This window comes from Salvelinus fontinalis, chromosome 19 (assembly GCF_029448725.1).
Source record: "Salvelinus fontinalis isolate EN_2023a chromosome 19, ASM2944872v1, whole genome shotgun sequence".
Lineage (NCBI taxonomy): Eukaryota > Metazoa > Chordata > Actinopteri > Salmoniformes > Salmonidae > Salvelinus > Salvelinus fontinalis.
In genome coordinates this window covers 23,627,051-23,653,285 of record NC_074683.1, presented here as the reverse complement: position 1 = coordinate 23,653,285, position 26,235 = coordinate 23,627,051, and the positions used below count along the sequence as shown (strand labels likewise).

The window sequence follows — 26,235 nt, the reverse complement described above, 5'->3', positions numbered from 1 at the left end:
CTCCTTTGCACCCCAGTGTCTCCACTTGCACATTCATCTTCTACACATCTATCACTCCAGTGTTTAATTGCTCAATTGTAATTATTTTGCCACTATGGCCTATTTATTGCCTTACCTCCCTAATCTTACTTCATTTGCACACACTGCATATAGACTTCTGTATTTTGTTATTGACTATACGTTTGTTTATCCCATGTGTAACTCCGTGCTGTTTGTGTCGCACTGCTTTGTTTTATCTTAGCCAGATCGAAGTTGTAAATGAGAACTTGTTCTCAACTGGCCTACCTGGTTAAATAAAGGTGAAATAAATAAATAAAATAATAAACAGAATATTCCTCATTTAAATTCAAATGGGTTAAATGGAATAGTAACTGAAAATAAGGATACTGACTCTAGGCCTATAACCACACATGTAGTGTAATATAATATTAACTCCTACTGAATTATGCATTTCTTGCAGTAAAATGATACAATAAATGTTAGTTTTGTCTTGGGAACAGGAGTGGAGAAATATTTATTTCAGCATCTCTTCAGAAAATGTGAATGTGTTGTTATGACACTATTCTGCAACCAGACAGTATTTCAAAGACATAAAATATTCACCCAAGACGAAGTAAAGTCTTATCAGAAACATGTTTTATAGTTTTCTCAAATTTGTATTTCCTTAAAACCAGTCAACTGATGACATTTGGACATTTTGCACAGGACCAATAGTTCCACTGTTTTGGAGTTATTGCGTTTTCTCCCTGGTTCCTAAGCAAAACACAACTATACCGGTGTTAACTACATGAATAATGCCTTCATGCTATCTATGTAAGACATTATTCTGGTGAGCACTACAATATTTAGTCATGACAGACGAGAAGCTGCATGTATCTAACTATAGTTGATAAACAAATGACCAACCAAATCTCAGAAATTATAATATGGCCTACCAAATCTCAAAAATTATAGGCAAAAACGTGTCTAAATTAGGGGTGAAAGTAGCCAGTATGGTCCAGTACGGAGTATCAGCAAAATAAATGATCATGGTGGATCGAAATGTGCTTTTAGCCTACTTTTTAAAGTGATTTGTTTGACAATCAGATGAAAACATCATCACACAACACCAATGATATGTGAAATTGAGCCTGTGCAGACCATGGAAAACAGTAAACGGAATAGGACCTTTACATGCCACAGTTTACCGTCTAAGATCAGCATATCCCAGGCATCTTATACGGGATTCTCATAACCGGGATACAAGCTTTTCCGGGTTATTGTAAATGGAATATGACGTTTATATGCATCAACTCAAAAACAGAGTACTTGAGTATCCCGAATAATAACAGGATATTGGTCTGCATGTAAATGTCGTCAGTGTTAAAAAGAAGTAGGCCTATTTGGTAATAGTAAAACAACTGCAAAACCATTTTTAAGAGTGCTTTCTAAAAATTCTACTTCTTTATGATTAGGCATGCTAATTATTTATTCAAATGACGTACAAAAAAAACTAACATCAAATAAAACCTTGACTGAGTGCTTAATCTAAATCCATGAATCAACTACCAATAAATACACATTCAGTCAATCCATATGTCTATAAGAATAATAGCTCATCATTCTCCTCGGGAACCTACATCAGAACCACTTAGACAGCCATTTCACAGCCATTCCTCCTACTTTGGGAAGTATTCCTGGAAGGAACAAGGTAGCTGCAGTCCCAACAGTATCCAGAGCTGTGCTCATAAATGAGGGTTTTTTCTCTTCCTCTTGTGCCTTCGCACCCTTAAGCGCATCTATCTCTCTTTGCATTTGGTGTGCTCTGTCATCAAACCCTTGTTGGAGAAGGTCATTCTGCTCCTGAAATTACAAGGTTTGTTTTTACACATCACGGACTGTGTCATTAAAACAAAACACATACACACAGTTAATCTTACCCCTAGAGTTTCTGTAGTTTTAAAGTGTTGTCCTCAATATTTGTGTTTTTTGAAATTCCTACCTTAAGTCTGGCCTGCAGAACTCTATCGTGCTCTGCCACGGCATTTCTACTGTCTCTCTCCATCCTCTCCATCAGCTGGTTCACATTCTCCTCATACGTCCTCTGCTGGTCCGCTCTCAACCTCTCCTGGACAACCAGCTGCTCCTCCATGGCTCGATTCTCCCGCTCAGATGCCTCCCTTTTCGCTTGCTCCGCTGCAGGTAGACAGAGTATGTGTGAGAGAGAGAGATAAATATCAAAGAGAACGAGAGGTAAGCCTCCATTTGGTGGTCATTAGAATGTTGTTGCCAGGTCATGAAGTGCATATTCATGGTGACCTATATCACCTTCTGCTCTCTGCTCAGCTTCAGTGAGGGACTGGTCTGCTGACAGGATGGTCTGACCAATGATGGCCTTCCTTTCCAAGTACTCCTTCAGTACCTCTTCAGCCTGGAACCACCACACATAATATTTAACTTTCAACATCATATCAGTGCATTCATAACTGACCAGCATCCACAAAACATGATAATTACATAATATCCTAAAATAGCACCACCTCCCCAACATACCTTCACTCCCCTGCCTCCCTCAGATCTGTATTCGCTGGTGGCCAGTTTCAGGTCGTTGCAGTACTCTTTGTATCCTCCAGGGGTCATGTAGGAGCCATCCCTTATTTTCTCCTCCAAGGGGGCAAAGATGCATTCGATTTTGGACTCGCATGCCTTCTGTGACTCCTTGTAGTTCCTCTCACAGATCTTCTCATACTCCTCTTGAAGCACTTTCTATTTTTGTGTTTGAGAGGTTGGTTCAGAATGTACCAGAACAAACCAGAATGTCTTGGTTCAGTTGAGGTAATAAATGGTGAATAATCTGTCAATGTGCCCTTGAGTAAGGCACTTAACCCTAATTTCTGCTGTAAATCGCTCTGGATAAGTGTGTCTGCTAAATGACTAAAATGTACATGTAAGTGTAGCATAAAGGGGTAGCTCACACAAATGACAAATTATCCTCATCTTGTTAAATACATGCATCACTGAATTGAATATTGACTCATTGAATATAGAATCTACATTCCCATACCATGAGCTCCAACTGGTACTTCTGGTCCTCGTCTTTGAAGGAGTTGTTGATGAATATGGCCACAGCCTCCTTCTCCATGACAGCATGCACTTCAGACAGCTCCTCTTGGGTCTCTGTGGGGTAGGCTACCCAGTCAGCCATGCCCTTTTGGTAGTGGGCCCTGGCCCTCTCGATGGCACTGGAGTTCTCAATTTGGGCCAGAGCCAACACAGCATTGTCCAGGCAGGGGATCTGCCCGCTCCGGATGGCAGACACATACGTCTCTGCCAGGTTTCCCAGCACTGCAGGAGAGGGCAGGAAATCAGCATATCTGGTAGTTGTGGTAGTGATGGTGGTAGTACTGTAGTGGTCAGTGGTGCTTGTATAGAAGTAAAGTAAGTAGTACAATTAGTAGGAATTGAAGTACTAATGGCGTTGTTACTTGTACTGGTCATGGTGGTTGTAGTAATCATCATCATAATAATAATAATAGAGGAAGTGGTTACAGTAGCAGCAGTAGTTTAGTTGTATTATCAAACATCATGACCTACTTTCATAAGTGCTTTCCTTCTTCAATATCAGTGTTGTAATACTCACGTCTGCCGGTAACTTTCAGGCCCTGTTTCAGGGTCTTGGTCTTGGCCTCCTTGAAGACGTGGTCACAGAACTCCTTGGCTTGCTCCACAAAGGCAGGCTCCAGGTCAGCGTCGGTCAGCTCCTCCATACGTCTCATTTTGTCTCCGCTGGCTGGCCTCTCAAACACAAAGCACCAGCGAGGAGAGAAATAGTTCCGCAGGCAGCTACGAGGCAGATTGTATGCCTGATCTTTCTTACTATGACCTTTGTAAATGAAAGGAAAAGTACATCAATCATTAATTAACAAATTAAATGTTTAACCGTGACATTTTTTGTGTGGAAGAAAAGCATTTCATATTTTTATATCCAACATGTCTTTTGTAAAGGTATTGTCAACATTGGTCAATTCAATCTAACCATGGTTTAGATTAAGAGATTAAGTTAGCTGTGCTAGCTGGTGTTCCCTTCACCTGTTCTCAGTTTAAGAGCGTTCTCCAGGTACTCATTGGCTGTGATGGGTCTCCCATCAACCTCCAGGGTCAGGGTGAAATCTCTGACTGTCCACACAAAGGAAGGAAAGTAACGCAGGTACTCTGAAGATTCCTCCCCGTCTCGCTGGTTGGACTTCACCTTGATGTGCTCTGTCAGTTCTGTCACATAGCTGTAGAAGGCGGTATTGAGGACAAAATGAACCCAGATTTACTAACATACAATATAGTGCTGAGCGATTAGCGCTTTTTGAGGTCAGTTCGGTTGTTGGGGATGAAATGAACCCAGACATACAACACTACACTATATTTCTTTATAGGCCTGCTGAAGGATACTGTAGTTTCTCCAGGGCGTTGTTGTCGATGGTTCCCAGGCTGTTGTACACCAGAGTACTGCTGAGCAGGACAGCCAGGGAAAAGATCCAGTTGTCATTCTTCTCATCACCCTGCAGACACAACAGAAGGAACACATTGGTACTCTGTTCATACTAGAATGAAATTAAGTCAGTAACCATCGGGGGCTTCCGGTTTGTAGCGAGCGGTCGCATTTGCATTCGCTCTGCAGGTAGTATAACTTTTCATTACATTTCATTACATTTCATTATAGTACAACGGTTTAATTTGTCCAACCTTAGCAATTTCTTCTTAGCTAGCTACATAGCCGTCTGTGTATCAAAGATAATTGCGTAATTATCGTATTTCGTCGTCTATCGTAGTCCACACTGCTATCTGCCCAGCAGCTAGCCAGCTAGCAAACGTCCACCGTCTACCCAATAGTAGTATAACTTTTCATTACATTTCATTATAGTACAACGGTCTGATTTTCATTTTCATTACAGTACAACGGTTTGATTTGTTTGATCTTAGCTAGCTACATAGCCGTCTTTGTATCAAACATAATTGTGTAGTTATTGAGGTTCGCTAGCCAGCTATTTTCGTCCTAACGTAACGCAACGTAGCCAACACTGCTAGCTAGCCAGCTTGCCACCGAATAGCAGCATTGTAGAAACGAGTGCATTACAACGGAACGACTTGATTAGTGTAGTGTTGGCTGGCTACACAGTTGTCTTTGCTATCTTTGATTTGTTTGATCTTAGCTAGCTACTTAGCTGGCTACATAGCCGTCTATGTATCAAAGATAATTGTGTAGTTATCGAGGTTCGCTGAGGTTCGCTAGCCAGGTATTCTCGTCCTAACGTAACGTAACGTAGTCAACCCTGCTAGCTAGCCAGCTAGCCACCGATTAGCAGCACTGTAGAAACGATTACATTACAACGGAACGACTTGATTTGTGTAGTGTTAGCTAGCTACATACTTTTCTTTGCTATCTTTGTATCTAAGATAATTGTGTAGCTTTGAGTAATTATCGGTTAGCTAGCCAGCTATTGTCGCCTGCCGCGCTGCCGTCCTCCTACCTAGCCAACACGGCTAGCTAACACTGCTAGCTAGCCAACTTCTACCGAATAGCAGCACTGTAGAAACTTACATTACAACGGAACGACTTGATTAGCGTAGTGTTTGCTGTCCTTGTATCCATGATAATTGTGTAGTTTAGAGAAATTTAGAGAAATTGTCGAGGTCACCTAGCCAGCTTCACTTTCAACAACGCAGCCACTGCTAGCCAGGCTACTTCACCAGCCAGCAGTACTATATCATTTTAGTCAATCAGATCTTTTATTTTACTTTTATTTTTTGCAACGTAAGCTTAACTTTCTGAACATTCGAGACGTGTAGCCCACTTGTCATTCTAATCTCCTTTGCTTTAGCGTAGCCTCTTCTGTAGCCTGTCAACTATGTGTCTGTATATCCCTGTTCTCTCCTCTCTGCACAGACCATACAAACGCTTCACACCGCGTGGCCGCGCCCACCCTAACCTGGTGGTCCCAGCCCGCACGACCCACGTGGAGTTCCAGGTCTCCGGTAGCCTCTGGAACTGCCGATCCGCGGCCAACAAGGCAGAGCTCATCTCAGCCTATGCGTCCCTCCAGTCCCTCGACTTCTTGGCACTGACGGAAACATGGCTCACCACAGATAACACTGCTACTCCTACTGCTCTCTCTTCGTCTGCCCACGTGTTCTCGCACACCCCGAGAGCTTCTGGTCAGCGGGGTGGTGGCACCGGGATCCTCATCTCTCCCAAGTGGTCATTCTCTCTTTCTCCCCTTACCCATCTGTCTATCGCCTCCTTTGAATTCCATGCTGTCACAGTTACCAGCCCTTTCAAGCTTAACATCCTTATCATTTATCGCCCTCCAGGTTCCCTTGGAGAGTTCATCAATGAGCTTGATGCCTTGATAAGCTCCTTTCCTGAGGACGGCTCACCTCTCACAGTTCTGGGTGACTTTAACCTCCCCACGTCTACCTTTGACTCATTCCTCTCTGCCTCCTTCTTTCCACTCCTCTCCTCTTTTGACCTCACCCTCTCACCTTCCCCCCCTACTCACAAGGCAGGCAATACGCTTGACCTCATCTTTACTAGATGCTGTTCTTCCACTAACCTCATTGCAACTCCCCTCCAAGTCTCCGACCACTACCTTGTATCCTTTTCCCTCTCGCTCTCATCCAACACTTCCCACACTGCCCCTACTCGGATGGTATCGCGCCGTCCCAACCTTCGCTCTCTCTCCCCCGCTACTCTCTCCTCTTCCATCCTATCATCTCTTCCCTCTGCCCAAACCTTCTCCAACCTATCTCCTGATTCTGCCTCCTCAACCCTCCTCTCCTCCCTTTCTGCATCCTTTGACTCTCTATGTCCCCTATCCTCCAGGCCGGCTCGGTCCTCCCCTCCCGCTCCGTGGCTCGACGACTCATTGCGAGCTCACAGAACAGGGCTCCGGGCAGCCGAGCGGAAATGGAGGAAAACTCGCCTCCCTGCGGACCTGGCATCCTTTCACTCCCTCCTCTCTACATTTTCCTCTTCTGTCTCTGCTGCTAAAGCCACTTTCTACCACTCTAAATTCCAAGCATCTGCCTCTAACCCTAGGAAGCTCTTTGCCACCTTCTCCTCCCTCCTGAATCCTCCTCCCCCTCCCCCCCCCTCCTCCCTCTCTGCAGACGACTTCGTCAACCATTTTGAAAAGAAGGTCGACGACATCCGATCCTCGTTTGCTAAGTCAAACGACACCGCTGGTTCTGCTCACACTGCCCTACCCTGTGCTTTGACCTCTTTCTCCCCTCTCTCTCCAGATGAAATCTCGCGTCTTGTGACGGCCGGCCGCCCAACAATCTGCCCGCTTGACCCTATCCCCTCCTCTCTTCTCCAGACCATTTCCGGAGACCTTCTCCCTTACCTCACCTCGCTCATCAACTCATCCTTGACCGCTGGCTACGTCCCTTCCGTCTTCAAGAGAGCGAGAGTTGCACCCCTTCTGAAAAAACCTACACTCGATCCCTCCGATGTCAACAACTACAGACCAGTATCCCTTCTTTCTTTTCTCTCCAAAACTCTTGAACGTGCCGTCCTTGGCCAGCTCTCCTGCTATCTCTCTCAGAATGACCTTCTTGATCCAAATCAGTCAGGTTTCAAGACTAGTCACTCAACTGAGACTGCTCTTCTCTGTATCACGGAGGCGCTCCGCACTGCTAAAGCTAACTCTCTCTCCTCTGCTCTCATCCTTCTAGACCTATCGGCTGCCTTCGATACTGTGAACCATCAGATCCTCCTCTCCACCCTCTCCGAGTTGGGCATCTCCGGCGCGGCCCACGCTTGGATTGCGTCCTACCTGACAGGTCGCTCCTACCAGGTGGCGTGGCGAGAATCTGTCTCCTCACCACGCGCTCTCACCACTGGTGTCCCCCAGGGCTCTGTTCTAGGCCCTCTCCTATTCTCGCTATACACCAAGTCACTTGGCTCTGTCATAACCTCACATGGTCTCTCCTATCACTGCTATGCAGACGACACACAATTAATCTTCTCCTTTCCCCCTTCTGATGACCAGGTGGCGAATCGCATCTCTGCATGTCTGGCAGACATCAGTGTGGATGACGGATCACCACCTCAAGCTGAACCTCGGCAAGACGGAGCTGCTCTTCCTCCCGGGGAAGGACTGCCCGTTCCATGATCTCGCCATCACGGTTGACAACTCCATTGTGTCCTCCTCCCAGAGCGCTAAGAACCTTGGCGTGATCCTGGACAACACCCTGTCGTTCTCAACTAACATCAAGGCGGTGGCCCGTTCCTGTAGGTTCATGCTCTACAACATCCGCAGAGTACGACCCTGCCTCACACAGGAAGCGGCGCAGGTCCTAATCCAGGCACTTGTCATCTCCCGTCTGGATTACTGCAACTCGCTGTTGGCTGGGCTCCCTGCCTGTGCCATCAAACCCCTACAACTCATCCAGAACGCCGCAGCCCGTCTGGTGTTCAACCTTCCCAAGTTCTCTCACGTCACCCCGCTCCTCCGCTCTCTCCACTGGCTTCCAGTTGAAGCTCGCATCCGCTACAAGACCATGGTGCTTGCCTACGGAGCTGTGAGGGGAACGGCACCTCAGTACCTTCAGGCTCTGATCAGGCCCTACACCCAAACAAGGGCACTGCGTTCATCCACCTCTGGCCTGCTCGCCTCCCTACCACTGAGGAAGTACAGTTCCCGCTCAGCCCAGTCAAAACTGTTCGCTGCTCTGGCACCCCAATGGTGGAACAAACTCCCTCACGACGCCAGGACAGCGGAGTCAATCACCACCTTCCGGAGACACCTGAAACCCCACCTCTTCAAGGAATACCTAGGATAAAGCAATCCTTCTGCCCCCCCCCCCCCCCCCCCCCCCTTAAAAGATTTAGATGCACTATTGTGAAGTGGCTGTTCCACTGGATGTCATTAGGTGAATGCACCAATTTGTAAGTCGCTCTGGATAAGAGCGTCTGCTAAATGACTTAAATGTAATGTAAATGTCTACTCCATACGCCGTTTTATGGGCTCCCTACCTTAAGGTCAAAGCTGGAATCCTTAATTGAAATATTAACCAAGCCCCAGCCTGCCTTAGTTTTGGTAAAAGAAGCTAACAAAAAAAATCTGAGGGATGGGCCTGGAGAAATGTAACCACTCAAATTCATAGACTGAGCTATTGGTGCAATGACTCACCATCCGTGACATCATCATTGTAGATAATCATGATATTATACAGTGTTTAATTACATATACAAACATTGGAGTAAAACAAGCTTATAACTAAGCTCATGGGTCATTATTTATTTGTTATACTCTTTAGAATCAATTGGTATATATCATACATTTATAAGTTAGACATTATATACAGTTGATGACATCAGCTATCAGTACTAGACACAGTTTATTGAGATAACATGGGATTTTACCCATAGCAGTGTTATATTCTGTCATCTAAACAGCCATAAAAGGTTTTTGACAGAGAGTGAACTTTGACCTCCCACCTTCTCCACGTCCCCCAGACCCTCTGTATCCAGCAGCACCAGGGTGTGGTCTCTTTTTTCAGGGTGAGGCACACACCACATCCAGATGCCCTTAGTTTTGGACTGGATGGTGGCTCCCAGGGCAAAACCTTGAGGACAGAGGATAAAAACAGTTCTTAGTATGGAATCTGTAAAGAGGCAGCAGGATGTAAAGTGTTTACTCAAGGCTGCTGGTTTTCAGATGAACCTTTTTGTCTAGTTATACTGTATATCATACTGAGACTGAAAGTGAAACTAGCAGCCAGTGCAAAACGGCACCCTGATCTACACAACCCACTTAGAACAAATGTGGTCGGAACAAAATGTTTTTTTGCATGTTTGCTCTGCTGTCTGGTTGTACGTTATGGTGTAAAACAAAGAGAAACTGTAGTTTCCACAATGCAATAACAGGGTGTGTCGAATTTCCAATTTTGGAGAAAAAAAAACATAAAATCCTAATGTGGTCAGAACAGGACAAATCTGTACTTTGGTGCAGCATATCTGTCTCTAACTCAATGACAAATGCAGTACATAAGTTAACACATTCTGTTTCACATTTCTATTACCCTATCTTTATGAGAAATAATTATCTTATACATAATCATTCCTTAACCATATAACAGTGTTGAGGTCATGCACATTGTTATGTGCACTGAACAAAAATACATTAAACAATTTCAAAGATTTTACTGAGTTACAGTCCAAATAAGGAAATCAGAAAATAAAACATGAAAAATAGGGGGGTGGATCAGAAAACCAGTCAGAATCTGGTGTGACCACCATTTGCCTCATGCAGTGCAACACATCTCCTTTGCATAGAGTTGATCAGGCTGTCGATTGTGGTCTGAGGAATATTGTCCCACTCCTCTTCAATGGCTGTGAGAAGTCGCTGGATTTTGGTGGGAACTGGAACACGATGTCGAACATGTCGATCCAGAGCATCCCAAAAGTTCTCAATGAGTGACATGTCTGGTGACTATGCAGGCCATGTAAGAACTGGGACATTTTCAGGAATTGTGTACAGATCCTTGCGACATGGGGCCCTGCATTATAATGCGGAAACATGAGGTGATGGCGGCGGATGAATGGCACGACAATGGACCTCAGGATCTCGTCACGGTATTGTTGTCAGTAGCTTATGCCTGGACATACCATAACGCCATTGAAGGTGAGCATCTTCCCACTGAAGTCGGTTAAGACACCGAACTGCAGCCAGGACAAGACCATGGCGAGGACGACGAGCACGCAGATGAGCTTCCTTGAGACGGTTTCTGACCGTTTGTGCAGAAATTCTTCAGTTGAGCAAACCCAGTTTCATCTACTGTCCGGGTGGCTGGTCTCAGACGATCCCGCTGGTGAAGAAGCCGGATATATAAACTCAGCAAAAAAAGAAACGTCCTCTCTGTCACGACTTCCTCCGACGTTGGTCCCTCTCCTTGTTCGGGCGGTGTTTGAAGTCACCGACCTTCTAGCCATCGCTGATCCACTTTTCATTTTCCATTGGTTTTGTCTTGTCTTCCATCACACCTGGTTCCAATTCCATCAATTACATGTTGTGTATTTAACCCTCTATTTCCCCCCATGTCCTTGTCGGTAATTGTTTCTAGTAGTGCTTATGCACGGCATGCTGGTATTTACCGGGTTTTGTTTGACCCATTTATTGTATTGTTCTGTTGACGGTGGTTTATGGATATTAAATGACACCGTTGTAAATCAGGTTTCGCTCTCTCCTGCGCCTGACTTCTCTACCGCCAGTACACATCTCACTACACTCTCACTGTCAACTGCATTTATTTTCAGCAAACTTAACATGTGTAAATATTTTTATGAACTTAACAAAATTCAACAACTGAGACATAAACTAAACAAGTTCCACAGACATGTGACTAACAGAAATATAATAATGTGTCCCTGAACACAGGGGGGGGGGGGTCAAAATCAAAAGTAACAGTCAGTATCAGATGTGGCCACCAGCTGCATTAAGTACTGCAGTGCATCTCCTCCTCATTGACTGCACCAGATTTGCCAGTTCTTACTGTGAGATGTTACCCCACTCTTCCACCAAGGCACCTGCAAGTTCCCGGACATTTCTGGGGGGAATGGCCCTAGCTCTCACCCTCCGATCCAAGAGGTCCCAGACGTGCTCAATGGGCCTGAGATCCGGGCTCTTCGCAGGCCATGGCAGAACACTGACATTCCTGTCTTGCAGGAAATCACGCACAGAACAAGCAGTATGGCTGGTGGCATTGTCATGCTGGAGGGTCATGTCAGGATGAGCCTGCAGGAAGGGTACCACATGAGGGAGGAGGATGTCTTCCCTGTAACGCACAGCGTTGACATTTCCTGCAATGACAACAAGCTCAGTCCGATGAATCTGTGACACACCGCCCCAGACCATGACGGACCATCACCTCCAAATCGATCCCGCTCCAGAGTACAGGCCTCGGTGTAACGCTCATTCCTTCGACTATAAACGCGAATCCGACCATCACCCCTGGTGAGACAAGACTGCGACTCGTCAGTGAAGAGCACTTTTTGCCAGTCCTGTCTGGTCCTGCGATGGTGGGTTTGTGCCCATAGGCGTCATTGTTGCCAGTGATTTCTGGTGAAGACCTGCCTTACAGGCCTACAACCCCTTAGTCCAGCCTCTCTCAGCCTATTGCGGACAGTCTGAGCACTGATGGATGGATTGTGCATTCCTGGTGTAACTAGGGCAGTTGTTGTTGCCATCCTATACCTGTCCCGCAGGTGTGATGTTCTGATGTACCGATCCTGTGCAGGTGTTGTTACACATGGTCTGCCACTGCGAGGACGATCAGCTGTCCGTCCTGTCTCCCTGTAGCGCTGTCTTAGGAGTCTCACAGTATGGACATTGCAATTTATTGCCCTGGCCACATCTGCAGTCCTCATGCCTCCTTGCAGCATTCCTAAGGCACATTCACAGAGATGAGCAGGGACCTGGGCATCTTTCTTTTGGTGTTTTTCAGAGTCCGTAGAAAGGCCTCTTTAGTGTCCTAAGTTTTCATAACTGTGACCTTAATTGCCTACCGTCTGTAAGCTGTTAGTGTCTTAATGACCGTTCCACAGGTGCATGTTCATTGATTGTTCATGGTTCAATGAACAAACATGGGAAACAGTGTTTAAACCCTTTACAATGAAGATCTGTGCAGTTATTTGGATTTTTATGAATTATCTTTGAAAGACAGGTTCCTGAAAAAGGGACGTTTCTTTTTTTGCTGAGTTTAGGTCCTGGACTGGCATGGCTACGCGTAGTCTGCGTTGTGAGGTCGGTTGGATGTACTGTCAAAATGACGTTGGAGGTGGCTTATGGTAGAGAAGTTAACATTCAATTCTCTGGCAACAGCTCGGGTGGACAATCTTGAAGTCAGCATGCCAATTGCACTTTCCCTCAAAACTTGAAACATCTGTGGCATTGTGTTGTGAGACAGAACTGAACATTTTAGAGTGGCTTTTATTGGCCCCAGCACAAGGTGTACCGCTGTAATAATCATGCAGTTTAATCAGCTTCTTGATATGCCATACCTGTCAGGTGGATGGATTATCGTGGCAAAGGAGAAATACTCACTAACAGGGATGTAAGAAAATTTGTGCACAGCATTTCAGAGAAATAAGCTTCTTGTGTATATAGGACATGTCAAGGATCTTTTATTTTAGGCTCATGAAACGTGATCAGAACATTGATTTAAAAAATGCTTTAGTGGATGTGCTTACCTTTCCTCTCCCCAGCCAGCTTGTTCATGAGGTAGGACTTGCCGGTGCGGTACAGCCCGACCACCGACACCACTACCACATGCTGGTCAATCTTGTCCAGGATGTCCAGTGCGCTGCGGACCACACGCAGCTTCCCATCACTGTCGTGCTCTATCAGACATACTGGTTCCTTCATGGATACTGTCTGGCCTGACATGATGCTGACCTATAGAAACGAAGGCAAGGACACGCATAATAACTTTTTATTGAGTAGGACACTGTGTGTGTGTGTGTGTGTGTGTGTGTGTGTGTGTGTGTGTGTGTGTGTGTGTGTGTGTGTGTGTGTGTGTGTGTGTGTGTGTGTGCGTGTGCGTGTGCGTGTGCGTGTACAGTACCAGTCAAAAGTTAGGACACCCCCACATCATTCAAGGATTTTTCTTTATTTTTCCTATTTCTACATTGTAGAATAATAGTGAAGACATCAACACTTTGAAATAACACATATGGAATCATGTAGTAACCAAAAAAGTGTTAAACAATTATTTTTTTTATATTTAAGATTCTTCAAAGTAACCACACTGCCTTGATAACAGCTTTGCACACTCTTGGCATTGTCTCAACCAGCTTCAACTGAAATCCTTTTCAAACAGTCTTGAAGAAGTTCCTACATATGCTGAGCCCTTGTTGGCTGCTTTTCCTTCACTCTGCGGTCCAACTCATCCCAAACCATCTCAATTGGGTTGACGTCGGTTGAGTGTGGAGGCCAGGTCATCTGATGCAGCACTCCATCACCCTCCTTCTTGGTCAAATAGCCCTTACATGGTAGAGAGGTGAACATTAAATTCTCAACATCCACTAAAGCATTGGGGTCGTAACCAAAAGGTTGCTGGACCGAGCTGACAAGGTAAAAATCTGTCGTTCTGCTCCTGAACAAGGCAGTTAACCCACTGTTCCCCGGTAGGCCATCATTGTAAATAAGAATGTGTTCTTAACTGACTTGCCTAGTTAAATAAAGGTTACATTTAAAAATATATATATATATTTTAAAAATACACAGTCTGAAGGTGTGATGGGTCATTGTCCTGTTGGAAAACAAATGATATATAGTCCCACTAAGCGCAAAGCAGATGGGATGGTGTATCGCTGCAGAATGCTGTGGTAGCCATGCTGGTTATTGTGCCTTGAATTCTAAATAAATCACTGACAGTGTTACCAGCAAAGCACCCCCCACACCATCACACCTCCTCCTCCATGCTTCACGGTGGGAACTACACATGCAGAGATTGTCTGTTCACCTACTCTGAGTCTCACAAAGACACGGCGGTTGGAACAAAAAATCTCACATTTGGACTCATCAGACCAAATGACAGATTTCCACCAGTCTAATGTCCATTGCTTGTGTTTCTTGGCTCAAGCAAGTCTCTTCTTATTATTGGTGTCCTTTAGTAGTGTTTTTTTTTTGCAGCAATTCGACCATGAAGGCCTGATTCACGCTGTCTCCTCTGAACAGTTGATGTTGAGATGTCTCTGTCACTTGACCTCTGTGAAACATTTATTTAGGCTACAATTTCTGAGGCTGGTAACTCCAATGAACTTATCCTCTGCAGCAGGGGTAACTCTTGGTCTTCCTTTCCTGTGGTGGTGCTCATGAGAGCCAGTTTCATCATAGCGCTTGATGGTTTTTAAGACTGCACTTGAAGAAACTTTCAAAGTTCTTGAAATTTTCCGTACTGACTGACCTTTATGTCTTAAAGTAATGATGGACTGTCGTTTCTCTTTGCTTATTTGAGCTGTTCTTGCCATAATATGGACTTTGTCTTTTACCAAATAGTACCAAATGCTATCTTCTGTATAACACCCCTACCATGTCACAACACAACTGATTGGCTCAAATGCATTTCGAAGGAAAGAATTTCCACCAATGAACTTTTAACAAGGCACACCTGTTAATTGAAATGCATTCCTCGTGAAGCTGGTTGAGAGAATGCCAAGAGTGTGCAAAGCTGTCGTCAAGGCAAAGGGTGGCTACTTTGAAGAATCTCAAATATAAAATATATTTTGATTTGTTTAATACTTTTTTGGTTACTACATGATTCCATATGTGTTATATTATAGTTTTGATGTCTTCACTATTATTCTACCATGTAGAAAATAGTCAAATTAAAGAAAAACCTTGGAATGAGTAGGTGTGTCGAAACTTTTAACTGGTACTGTATGTGTGTCATAAAAATAATAACAGCAGACAACAGGAAAAATACGTTCAAATTCAAAGACAGGAGAGGAGTCTTCCACTCTGATTCGTAGAGGCTACCCCATGAATAGACTCCATGAATAGTTATGAATGTGCTTGCATGTACAGGCGTGGTTATCCAATCGATTAATTGACCGCAAATGTTTATTGTAAAAAAAAAATCTAAAATCACCAGCCAACATTATACCAGTCATTTTGCAAATCAATAGCTATATATCATATAGTAAAAAAGCCCACATTTAGAAGGGAAAGAGAGTTTAGGCTTACCTCGGCAACACTGTACCGTACAGTGAGGTTGTTGTTCAGTCTGTCGTCCGCGTTTGCACGGCAAAAGACATCGGTTGTGATATTGAAACTGAAAGTGTTGCTCTTACGTTAACAATTAAGCTTCCGGGAAAGCACGACGTTTCCCCCCCGAAAAATTCTCTGCTGCAGTGAAACATGACCTGACATATACCGCGTTCATGTGCTGGTACGTACTAGGAACTCAGAAAAGTTCGACTTGCTAACGGTTTGAAAGCGATATGTTAATAGCCAACACGTAGAACTACAACCAGTTAGCAAGTCGACCATACCCGAGTTTCCTTGTTCCAACTTGCACTAGAACGAATCACTATTCCTATCTTGAACAAGACAGTTCATTGGCTCAATAACGCCATTAAAACAATTCTTCTTCTTTTTTTTTTTAATTCAAAGTCGGATGCGTCAGTTCCATATCTTATTTAACTGGTGAAAGTAAGAGACATATAGTCTAGACAACTTTCACTTTCTGTATCTGCAGACAAATAGGTACCACTAGTTACTACAGCCACAACGTCTTGGACCTCGCCTATTTCCCTTCTCAAAATGTGATTTTAAACCTAAATTTAACCACACTGCTAACATTATGTCTATCCCTAATCTTAAATTAAGACCAAAAAGCATTTTTGTTTTTGTTTTCATTCATTTGTATGATCACAGACAATGTTCACTTTGTGGCTGTGGTAACTAGTTGAAACCCCCTTGAAATAGGTACTCGAGATTGCGACATCCTCTGCAATTTTACAGTTGGTTTGGAGCAGGCTTTTGGAGAGGTCGTTTATGTGAGTAGGCTACTATCGACTAATGCTTTTCCATAGCAGGAAAACAGTTACATGTTTGAAGACAAATTTCGTAATGAAATTGAAGCTAACATTGGACAATATTTTAACTTCACTTTTAATTTTGTATGCGTATGGCTCAGCTGTTTAATTTTGCAGATCTTAATAATATTTTTTACATAACCTTCGCAGTAGTCCTAATCTATATAATATTCACATAATTCACCTGAACTATATTTAATTCATAATTGTATTAAAGATTGAATATTTCTGGGGGCTGTAGGCTAATCATCCTGTGAAGCCACTTGACCATGGATTCCCCAATGTGTCTGGTCGAAAACGCCGATGGCGAGCTTCATGTAGTCCCTGGTGCCATCAAGTACCTGATGGGACTGAACCAGAAAGTCGTAGTGGTGTCGGTGGTCGGGCTGTACCGCACCGGCAAGTCTTACCTCATGAACAAGCTGGCTGGAAAGAGAAAAGGTGAGACAGAGACTGACTGATGCTGAGAGACATATCTGAATAATCTATGCCTCAATAGACAATTCCCAATTTTTTTGCATCTGTACATTTCTTTCAGAAGAAAAAGTCTATTCAATTTTTTCGTCTTAAAACGGTCTTTGAAATATTGATTTAGGTTTTGCCCTGGGAGCCACCATCCAATCCAAGACTAAGGGCATCTGGATGTGGTGTGTGCCTCACCCTGAAAAAAGAGACCACACCCTGGTGCTGCTGGATACAGAGGGGCTGGGGGATGTGGAGAAGGTGAGAGGTCAAAGTTCAGTCTCTTTACAATTCACATTAGTAATCCAGCACAGTGAACAAGTATCTAAACACACATACACTACATGACCAAAAGTATGTGGACACCTGCTCGTCTAACATCTCATTCTAAAATCATGGGCAAACTGGGCCTTCCCCAAACTGTTACCACAAAGTTGGAAGCACAGAATTGTTTAGAATGTCATTGTATGCTGTAGCGTTAAGATTTCCCTTAACTGGAATTAAGGGGCCTAGCCCAAACGATAAAATACAGCACCAGACCATTATTCCTCATCCACCAAACTTTACAGTTGGCACAATGCATTCGGACAGGTAGCGCTCTCCTGGCATCCACCAAACCCAGATTCGTCTGTCAGACTGCCAGATGGTGAAACGTGACTCATCACTCCAGAGAATGTGTTTCCAATGCTGCAGAGTCCAATGGTAGCAATGGCAGCAAACCACTCCAGCCGACAATGAACAGTACTTGTGCTGACGTTGCTTCCAGAGGCAGTTTGGAACTCGGTAGTGAGTGTTGCAACCGAGGACAGACGATTTTATGCGCTACGAGCTTCAGCCCTCAGCAGTCCCGTTCTGTGAGCTTGTGTGGCCTACCACTTTACGGCTGAGCCGTTGTGTTGTTGCTTCTAAACATTTCCACTTCACAATAACAGCACTAATAGTTCACCGGAGCAGCCCTAGCAGGGCAGAAATTTGACGAACTGACTTGTTTGAAAGGTGGCATCCTATGATGGTGCCACGTTGAAAGTCACTGAGCCAATCTCCTGCCAATGTTTCCCTATGGAGATTGCATGGCATGGTGCTCGATTTTATACACCTGTCAGTAACAGGTTTGACTGAAATAGCCGAACCCACTAATTTGAAGGGGTGTCCACATACTTTTGTATATATAGTGTATTTGAAATTATTTCATTTCATTTAGCCGTATCACCAATAAGCATGTTGCTGTTGTCATACTTGTTTCAGGGAGATTCTAAGAATGATGCCTGGATCTTCTCCTTGGCCATTCTGTTAAGCAGTACTCTGGTCTACAACAGTCGAGGGACCATCGACAATCAAGCCGTGGAGAACCTCCAGTATCCTTTAAACCAATATCTATGTCCCCATGGCAAACCTCCCCTGTTTCCTCTCCTGTTGACTTTAACAGGACAGGGGATATTTCCCCCAACTGGGCCATTTCTTGGAACTCCCTCTCATATTGAAAGTGAAAGTGCTGTATGTTTGTATATCTATTGGATGCTGAGCAAAATGTCCTTATAGACTTGGAGCAATATATTGTGTTACTGACAGCGTTAATTATGTGTTTGCAGAATGTTCAATACACTGTGCTTTGTTATATCCATTTCCTTAGGGGTTACTCAGTGCATGTGGACACAGTTCATTCAAAATGAAACTGAAATGACTTGTATGCTATAACTGTTGTATAGCAAGTCCTTGTACAACCGTAGCAGGCACATGTCAATGCAGACGCACAGTATTTTTTTGAACTTTGGTAGCTTTTATCAGTCAATCCTCAACCGGCCCTATAGATATGTGAGTGAGCTGACAGAGCGGATCAAGGTGAATTCTTCCAGTGCAGCTTCATCCTCTCACGTTGACGAGGAAGGAGGGGATGCCCAGTTTGTGCAGTTCTTTCCGAATTTTGTGTGGGCCATCAGAGATTTCACTCTACTACTCGAGATCGACGGCAGAAACGTCACTGAAGATGAGTATCTGGAGCATTCCCTGGAGCTCAGAAAAGGTGACATTAGCACTAGCCACCACCCCAATGATCAACTGTGCACAATGTCTCTACATAGAATTGTGCACCATTAACAATTATACAGTTGGAATAATCATTATCTCACAGAGAACATAGGGGTTGTGAAACAAGATGATTGATTTTGGCTCTGCCTGTCAAAATGACCTATTATAAAATCATTCCTATGAAAATGTAATGTAGGATTACACTCATAATCAAACAGACACATAAACCAAATGATTTTATACAGTTTGTTTATTGGTCATAAAGTCTTCTGTCTCATGTTAATTTAAGCATATCTCTTTATATGCTTGTCTGTTAATGATTGTGTGTTTTTTGGTGAACTAAGGGCCGGTCTCCCAGACACAGATTAGGCCTCCAGACGAGATTCTTCATTGAACACACTTTTGTGTCCAGGACAAGGACTAATCTGTGTCTGGGAAACCAGCCCTAAAAATAGAGTAATGTCAACTGTAATGGTGAATGCTGACTATCATTCAGGTGGGGGTAAAAAGAATCTGATGTACAACCTCCCACGAGAGTGCATCAGGAACTACTTCCCCTCGCGCAAGTGCTTTGTATTCCCCACCCCTACAACTCCTGCCAACATGCCCCATCTGGATTCCATGGACGAGGCTGGCCTGTGTGGAAGCTTCCGAAAGGTTGCAGATACTTTCTGCCGCTTCATTTTCCAGGAGAGCCGTACAAAAACTGTCAAAGGGGGCCACAACGTAACCGGGAGAAGTAAGTCAAATATCAGCAGATTTTGCACAGATGCATTGAATGTATCCTATGTTATTGTACCACTAAATGTATACACTTATATTTTTCTTCCCGCCTCTATCTGATTGCAGTGCTCGGCCACTTGGTTAACACCTATGTGGAGACCATAGCCAAAGGCTCTGTGCCCTGTCTGGAGAATGCGGTGCTGGCCATGGCTCAAATTGAGAACCAGGCTGCTGTGGATGAGGGCCAGGTAGTATACCAGAGGGGCATGGAGGAGGTGAAGGCCTTATTCCCTGTGGACATGGGTCAGATTTCAGCTCATCACCTCCGCTCAGACCACCAGGCCACGCAGGCTTTCATGAAACGATCCTTCAAAGATGAAAATGGGGATTTCTTGAAAGCGTTGGCGGTAAGGGTCATCATTTCAGATCTGTGCCTGGTACAAACAATGCCTTAGTTCTTAACTCTGTCAAGGACCACTTTTTACAAATGCTTCCCTAAAACAGTCTTGACTCCTGCAGGTGGCCATTGCAAAGCACTACGCTGACCTTCTCATTCAGAACGAGGATGCCTCAGAGAAGAAGTGTGCAGCCCTTCTGGAGAAGCTGTCTGCTCCGATGGCCCAGAAGATTAAGGAGGGGATCTACACCACACCTGGAGGATATGAGCTTTACTGCAATCACCATGACAACATGGTTGCACAGTACCGAGCCGAGCCTGATAAAGGAGTTGGGGTAAGAGCTTCGAGCTGAATCCTTGCTAGGGCTGAAACATTCATAAAAAAATCCATATTGAATACTGGAGTTGTTCTCGTCTTTCAGGTGGATCCACTCACAGTAGTTTCAATGTCGTAGATGGATTGCTGTTTCTATCAACCTCTGTTACTGTTATCATTCACATTATCTTCCATAAAGTATTTCTAGGCATCTACAGCATCATACCAAAAACACATCCAACCGGTTTTAGATTGCCATCAAACAATGGTAAAACATGTGGCCTTTTGGGGTGTTTTCTGCAGGCTGAGGAGATTCTTGAGCAGTTCCTGAGGGAGAAGAGTCTAGAGAAGAATTCCATCTTGCAGGCTGACAAAAAATTGACGGAAAATGAGAAAATAATCTATGGTAAGTCCAAAATATAGCATTGGGATGTTAAGTCAACATAGATCTGGGATGTTTGAAAGAGTAATCTAAAAGTTATGGCCTACTCCAGAACATGGAAAAGATCAGGGGCTGTCTGTTGACTCCATATGAGAGAGAATATGAGTAGTCCAGAAGGTAGAGTGTTTTCCTACCTCAACTCTTCCTTTGGACCATGCAGAGGAGAAGGAGAGATCAGCTGTGCTGGAGCAGGAGAAGAAGGCTGCTGAAGAGAAACGGTTGGAGATGGAGCGCACCATGGAGGACGATCGCAGAAGCAAAGACGAGAAGTTGAAGCAGATGGAAGAGAAGATGAAGGAGGAGATGAAGCTACAGGAACGGGACTTCCACAGGGCCTTGGAGTGCAAGGTGCAGGAGCAGAAGGATCTGCTGGAGAAGGGCCACAAGGAGAAGGCTGAATTAATGAGACAGGAGATAGAGGAGTTCAAGAAGAGCAACACACCTGAGAAGGAAGGAGGTGGTTTCCTTGAGTCTACAGTCATACCTGTTCTTCGATTTGGATTGGACGCTGCCAACACTTTCTTTCAATATAAGCTCATGAGGGGAGCTTTTATGAAGTAGAAACATTGTGTATTATTTGAGCATGTACACATTTGCTAGCTTTATCAATGTAAAGCAAAAAGTCAAGTTGATAGCCACACTTAGAATCAGTATCTGCTTTATATGCAAGAGTTATTAATCATTTTTCTTGTGTGTGTTGACAGATTTTGGTGAAATGCTCTCTACTAGTATAAAACTTCAAATTTAGAGGCTTTAATAAAAAAAAAAATCATATATTTTTATGGTCTTATATTCTTTGAGAACGTTGCATAGAGGCAGATTATAATTCATTTGAATATTATATAATTTGTCTTAAATGCATATCAGTTTATGAATAAATTAGTTGTTTTGAATCCACTTTGAATCTGTTAGTGTTTATGTAAGTAGTAGTAGTCTAACTGATTTACATCTGGAAACCCCATTTTGCCTTTGTGGCCTCTTACTTCAATCTCAGATAACAGGCCACAATTGTGTTTGAATAGTTTTCAGACCAGGAATCAATCAGTTTGCACATGAGAAATTGCCATTAGCTACTGTCTTTACTGACACAGAGGAGCAAGAGAAGAGAGCCCTGGCTGAACAGGCAGTGAAGATGGAGGCAGAGAAACAGCACCAGTTAAAGGAGAAGACCCAAGAGAGGGAGAGGGTTTATCAGGAGAGAGAATCAGTCAGCTAGAGGTACGTATGGATGCTGAAAACATGTCTGAAAACATGCCACAACTTTCACAAAATGTTATATCTAGGCCTAATGAATAAAGAATATAGCCTGATGTTCAGGTATTGAACTTAAACCAGATTTTTGTGAATGAGTAAAATATAGGTGATTTAGGGAGGTGGAAACAGTTTTTAAGAAGATGTAGCCTGCAAATCCATAACCATGATGTCTGTGTTGTTCTCCCTCTGTGATTCTAGGCTAAGATGGTCCAGGAGGCGAAGGAGAAGCAACAGGAGTTGGAGAGAGCGCTATATAGCAAGGTGCAGGAGCAGGATAAGCTGATGGCTAAGGGCTTCACAGAGAAAGGCAGCCATGAAGGAGGAGATACAGAGCCTGAGAGAGAAGTAGGCCAAGCGCGAGGAGAAGAGCAGTCTCGTAACTTCAGAGCCATAGCACAGGGTGTCATGGAGTGTCAGCAATGGCTTAGGTCACTACTTTAACTATAAGAAAGCCCGTGAGCAATGCAAGGCGATTGTGTTCAAGGAGCAGGTCAGATTCAATCTCAAATCAGGTGCGGTTGGCAATATCCCCGATAAGGAGCGCATGACACTCGAGCAAGACAAGATGGCCACGCCCAAACTCAAAACAGGAGCAGTTGGCAACTCTAAAGACACAACTCTGCCCAAAGTCAACACAGGTACAACTGGCAAAAGCCCTGGCTCAGAGGTCTAAAGGATTCACCAGAGATTGGTCAATGGTCCAGATCAGCAGCCACCCCTTTCTCCAGTCTCATCATTAACCAGAAGTGCCCAGTAAAACTACTAGGAAATAGTGCAACAGAAAGACTGCTGTGCAACAATGGTACAATGGGGCCAAACCAGCTGTGACTTCACAGACGTCAGTTCTTCAGTTTATAAGCATTAATTTCTCATTCTGATATAATTGAATATTTAAAGGTTATTACAGACCACTCTTAGAATTGTAGTTAAGATTTGTGCTTTGTTTTGTTCTTGGATGTAGGGTAAAATAAAGTAGCTTACTGAACTTGTCTTGAAGTCAAATTTGGCTAGAATGGAGCTGCTCATCTTCAATGCGCTTTTCGCTTAAGGGTTGACCATTGTCATGTTTTGTGATTGTTGTTGAAATAAACCTCGCTTCTTCTCTATTTCCGGCGCCAGGAAGAAATGGCAGCAGTTTTACAGGCAGAAAAGAGCTTCTGGATATCAGGCAGAGATCACTCACCTCGGATTAGACAAAGATTTTTCCAAAACAAGCAAGACTCACATGATATTCTCCAGACACCCGGCAAGGCCAACATCCCAGTTATTCGCAAGAGGAAGCGACGCAGGTACAGAGGACGAAGAGCCGGATGCCTCGTCAGGACCCGCAGAAGGCGAGTAGGAAAGCTGCCGTTACCGTCAATATTACTCGCCAACGTGCAATCATTGAACAATAAATTAGATGAGGTACGATCACGAATAACCTACCAACGGGACATCAAAAACTGAAATATCCTATGTTTAACGGAATCGTGGCTTAATGACGACATGGATATTCAGCTAGCGGGATACACGCTGCACCGGCAAGATAGAACAGCACACTCGTAAGACGAGGGGGGGGGGGGGGGGGGGGGGGGGTCTGTGCATATTTGTAAACAACAGCTGGTGCACGAAATCTAAGGAAGTCTCTAGATTTTGCTCGCCTGAAGTAGAGTATATTGTGATAAATTGCAGGCCACACTACTTGCCTAGAGTTCTCAGCTATACTTTTCATGGCTGTTTATTTACCACCACAAACAGAGGCTGGCACTAAGACCGCACTCAGCTGTATAAGGAAATAAGCAAACAGGAAACCACTCACCCAGAGGCGGCGCTCCAAGTGGCCGGAAACTTGAATGCAGGGAAACTTAAATCAGTTCTACCAAATCTCTATCAACATGTTAAATGTGCAACCAGAGGGAAAAAAATTCTAGGTCACCTGTACTCCACACACAGAGACGCGTACAAAGCTCTCCCTCGCCCTCCATTTGGTAAATCCGACCACAACTCTATCCTCCTTATTCCTGCTTACAAGCAAAAATTGAAGCAGGAAGCAAAAGTGACTCAGTCTATAAAAAAGTGGTCAGATGAAGCAGATGCTAAACTACAGGACTGTTTTGCTATCACAGACTGGAACATGTTCCGGGTTTCTTCCGATGACATTGAGGAATACACCACATCAGTCACTGGCTTTATCAATAAGTGCATCGAGGACGTCGTCCCCACAGTGACTGTACGTACATACCCCAACCAGAAGCCATGGACTAGAGGCAACATTCACACTGAGCTAAAGGGTAGAGCTGCCGCTTTCAAGGTGCGGGACACTAACCCGGAAGCTTACAAGAAATCCCGCTATGCCTTGGGACGAACCATCAAACAGGCAAAACATCAATACAGGCAAAGCATCAATACAGGACTAAGATTGAATCATACTACACCGGCTCCGTCGCTCGTCAGATGTGGCAGGGCTTGCAAACTATTACAGACTACAAAGAGAAGCACAGCCGCGAGCTGCCCAGTGACACGAGCCTACCAGACGAGATAAATCACTTCTACGCTCGCTTCGAGGCAAGCAACACTGAGGCATGCATGAGAGCATCAGCTGTTCCGGACGACTGTGTGATCGCGCTCTCCGTAGCCGACGTGAGTAAGACCTTTAAACAGGTCAACATACACAAGGCTGCGGGGCCAGACGGACTACCAGGACGTGTGCTCCGGGCATGTGCTGACCAACTGGCAGGTGTCTTCACTGACATTTTCAACATTTCCCTGATTAAGTCTATAATACCAACATGTTTCAAGCAGACCACCATAGCCCCTGTGCCCAAGAACAAAGACAACCTGCCTAAATGACTGCAGAACCGTAGCACTCACGTACGTAGCCATGTAGTGCTTTGAAAGGCTGGTAATGGCTCACATCAACACCATTATCCCAGAAACCCTAGATCCACTCCAATTTGCATACCGCCCAAACAGATCCACAGATGATGCAATCTCTATTGTACTCCACACTGCCCTTTCCCACCTGGAAAAAAGGAACACCTATGTGAGAATGCTATTCCTTGACTACAGCTCAGCGTTCAACACCATAGTACCCTCAAAGCTCATCACGAAGCTAAGGAACCTGGGACTAAACACCTCCCTCTGCAACTGTATCCTGGATTTCCTGACGGGCCGCCCCCAGGTGGTGAGGGTAGGTAGCAACACTGGAGCTCCCCAGGGGTGCGTGCTCAGTCCCCTCCTGTACTCCCTGTTCACCCACGACTGCATGGCCAGGCACGACTCCAACACCATCATTAAGTTTGCAGATGACACAACAGTGGTAGGCCTGATCACCGACAAGACAGCCTATAGGGAGAAGGTCAGAGACCTGGCCAGGTGGTGCCAGAATAACAAACTATCCCTCAACGTAACCAAGACTAAGGAGATCATTGTGGACTACAGGAAAAGGAGCACCGAGCACGCCCCCATTCTCATCGACGGGGCTGTAATGGAGCAGGTTGAGAGCTTCAAATTCCTTGGTGTCCACATCAACAAACTAGAATGGTTCAAACACACCAAGACAGTCGTGAAGAAGGCACGACAAAGCCTATTCCCTCATGAAACTAAAAAGATTTGGCATGGGTCCTGAGATCCTCAAAAGGTTCTACAGCTGCAACATCGAGAGCATCCTGACCGGTTGCATCACTGCCTGGTACGGCAATTGCTCAGCCTCCGACCGCAAGGCACTTCAGAGGGCAGTGCGTACGGCCCAGTAAATGACTGGGGCAAAGCTGCCTGTCATCCAGGACTTCTACACCAGGCAGTGTCAAAGGAAGGCCCTAAAAATTGTCAAAGACCCCAGCCACCCCAGTCATAGACTGTTCGCTCTACTACCGCATGGCAAGCGGTACCGGAGTGCCAAGTCTAGGACAAAAAGGTTTCTCGACAGTTTTTACCCCCAAGTTATAAGACTTCTGAACAGGTAACCAAATGGTTACCCGGACTATTTGCATTGTGCCCCCCCCCCCCTCACTGCAAGGTCTACCTATTGTATTCAGCGTACGTGACAAATAAACTTT

The 26,235-nt window shown here is 44.6% G+C and overlaps 2 protein-coding genes across 4 annotated transcripts; one reads left to right on the top strand and one right to left on the bottom strand.

Annotated features, from left to right (window-relative positions):
- Nucleotides 1–614: 614 nt before the first annotated feature.
- LOC129816516 (guanylate-binding protein 1-like) lies at nt 615–15,864 on the bottom strand. The gene is made up of 11 exons (XM_055871082.1): nt 15,723–15,864; nt 13,226–13,430; nt 9,476–9,603; nt 4,423–4,532; nt 4,069–4,259; nt 3,620–3,862; nt 3,044–3,324; nt 2,533–2,745; nt 2,308–2,410; nt 1,982–2,175; nt 615–1,842 (listed from the first exon to the last, which is right to left on the bottom strand). Exons 2-11 carry the CDS (start codon nt 13,419–13,421, stop codon nt 1,621–1,623), a joined length of 1,881 nt encoding a protein of 626 aa, XP_055727057.1. The 5' UTR covers nt 13,422–13,430; nt 15,723–15,864; the 3' UTR covers nt 615–1,620.
- On the top strand, nt 15,839–23,180 carry LOC129816517 (guanylate-binding protein 1-like). Of its 3 annotated transcripts, XM_055871085.1 has the most exons (12): nt 15,842–15,927; nt 16,467–16,537; nt 16,818–17,017; nt 17,172–17,299; nt 18,284–18,393; nt 18,847–19,058; nt 19,560–19,802; nt 19,913–20,193; nt 20,306–20,518; nt 20,803–20,905; nt 22,033–22,159; nt 22,394–23,180. In XM_055871085.1, the coding sequence occupies exons 3-11, from the start codon at nt 16,846–16,848 to the stop codon at nt 22,155–22,157; spliced, it is 1,587 nt and encodes a 528-aa protein (XP_055727060.1). In that variant the 5' UTR covers nt 15,842–15,927; nt 16,467–16,537; nt 16,818–16,845; the 3' UTR covers nt 22,158–22,159; nt 22,394–23,180. The 3 variants fall into 3 exon arrangements, with proteins under 3 accessions (XP_055727059.1, XP_055727060.1, XP_055727058.1); XM_055871083.1 differs by lacking the exons at nt 22,033–22,159; nt 22,394–23,180 and adding an exon at nt 21,102–21,715; XM_055871084.1 differs by lacking the exons at nt 16,467–16,537; nt 22,033–22,159; nt 22,394–23,180 and adding an exon at nt 21,102–21,715 and having other exon boundaries at nt 15,839–15,927.
- Nucleotides 23,181–26,235: the final 3,055 nt, after the last annotated feature.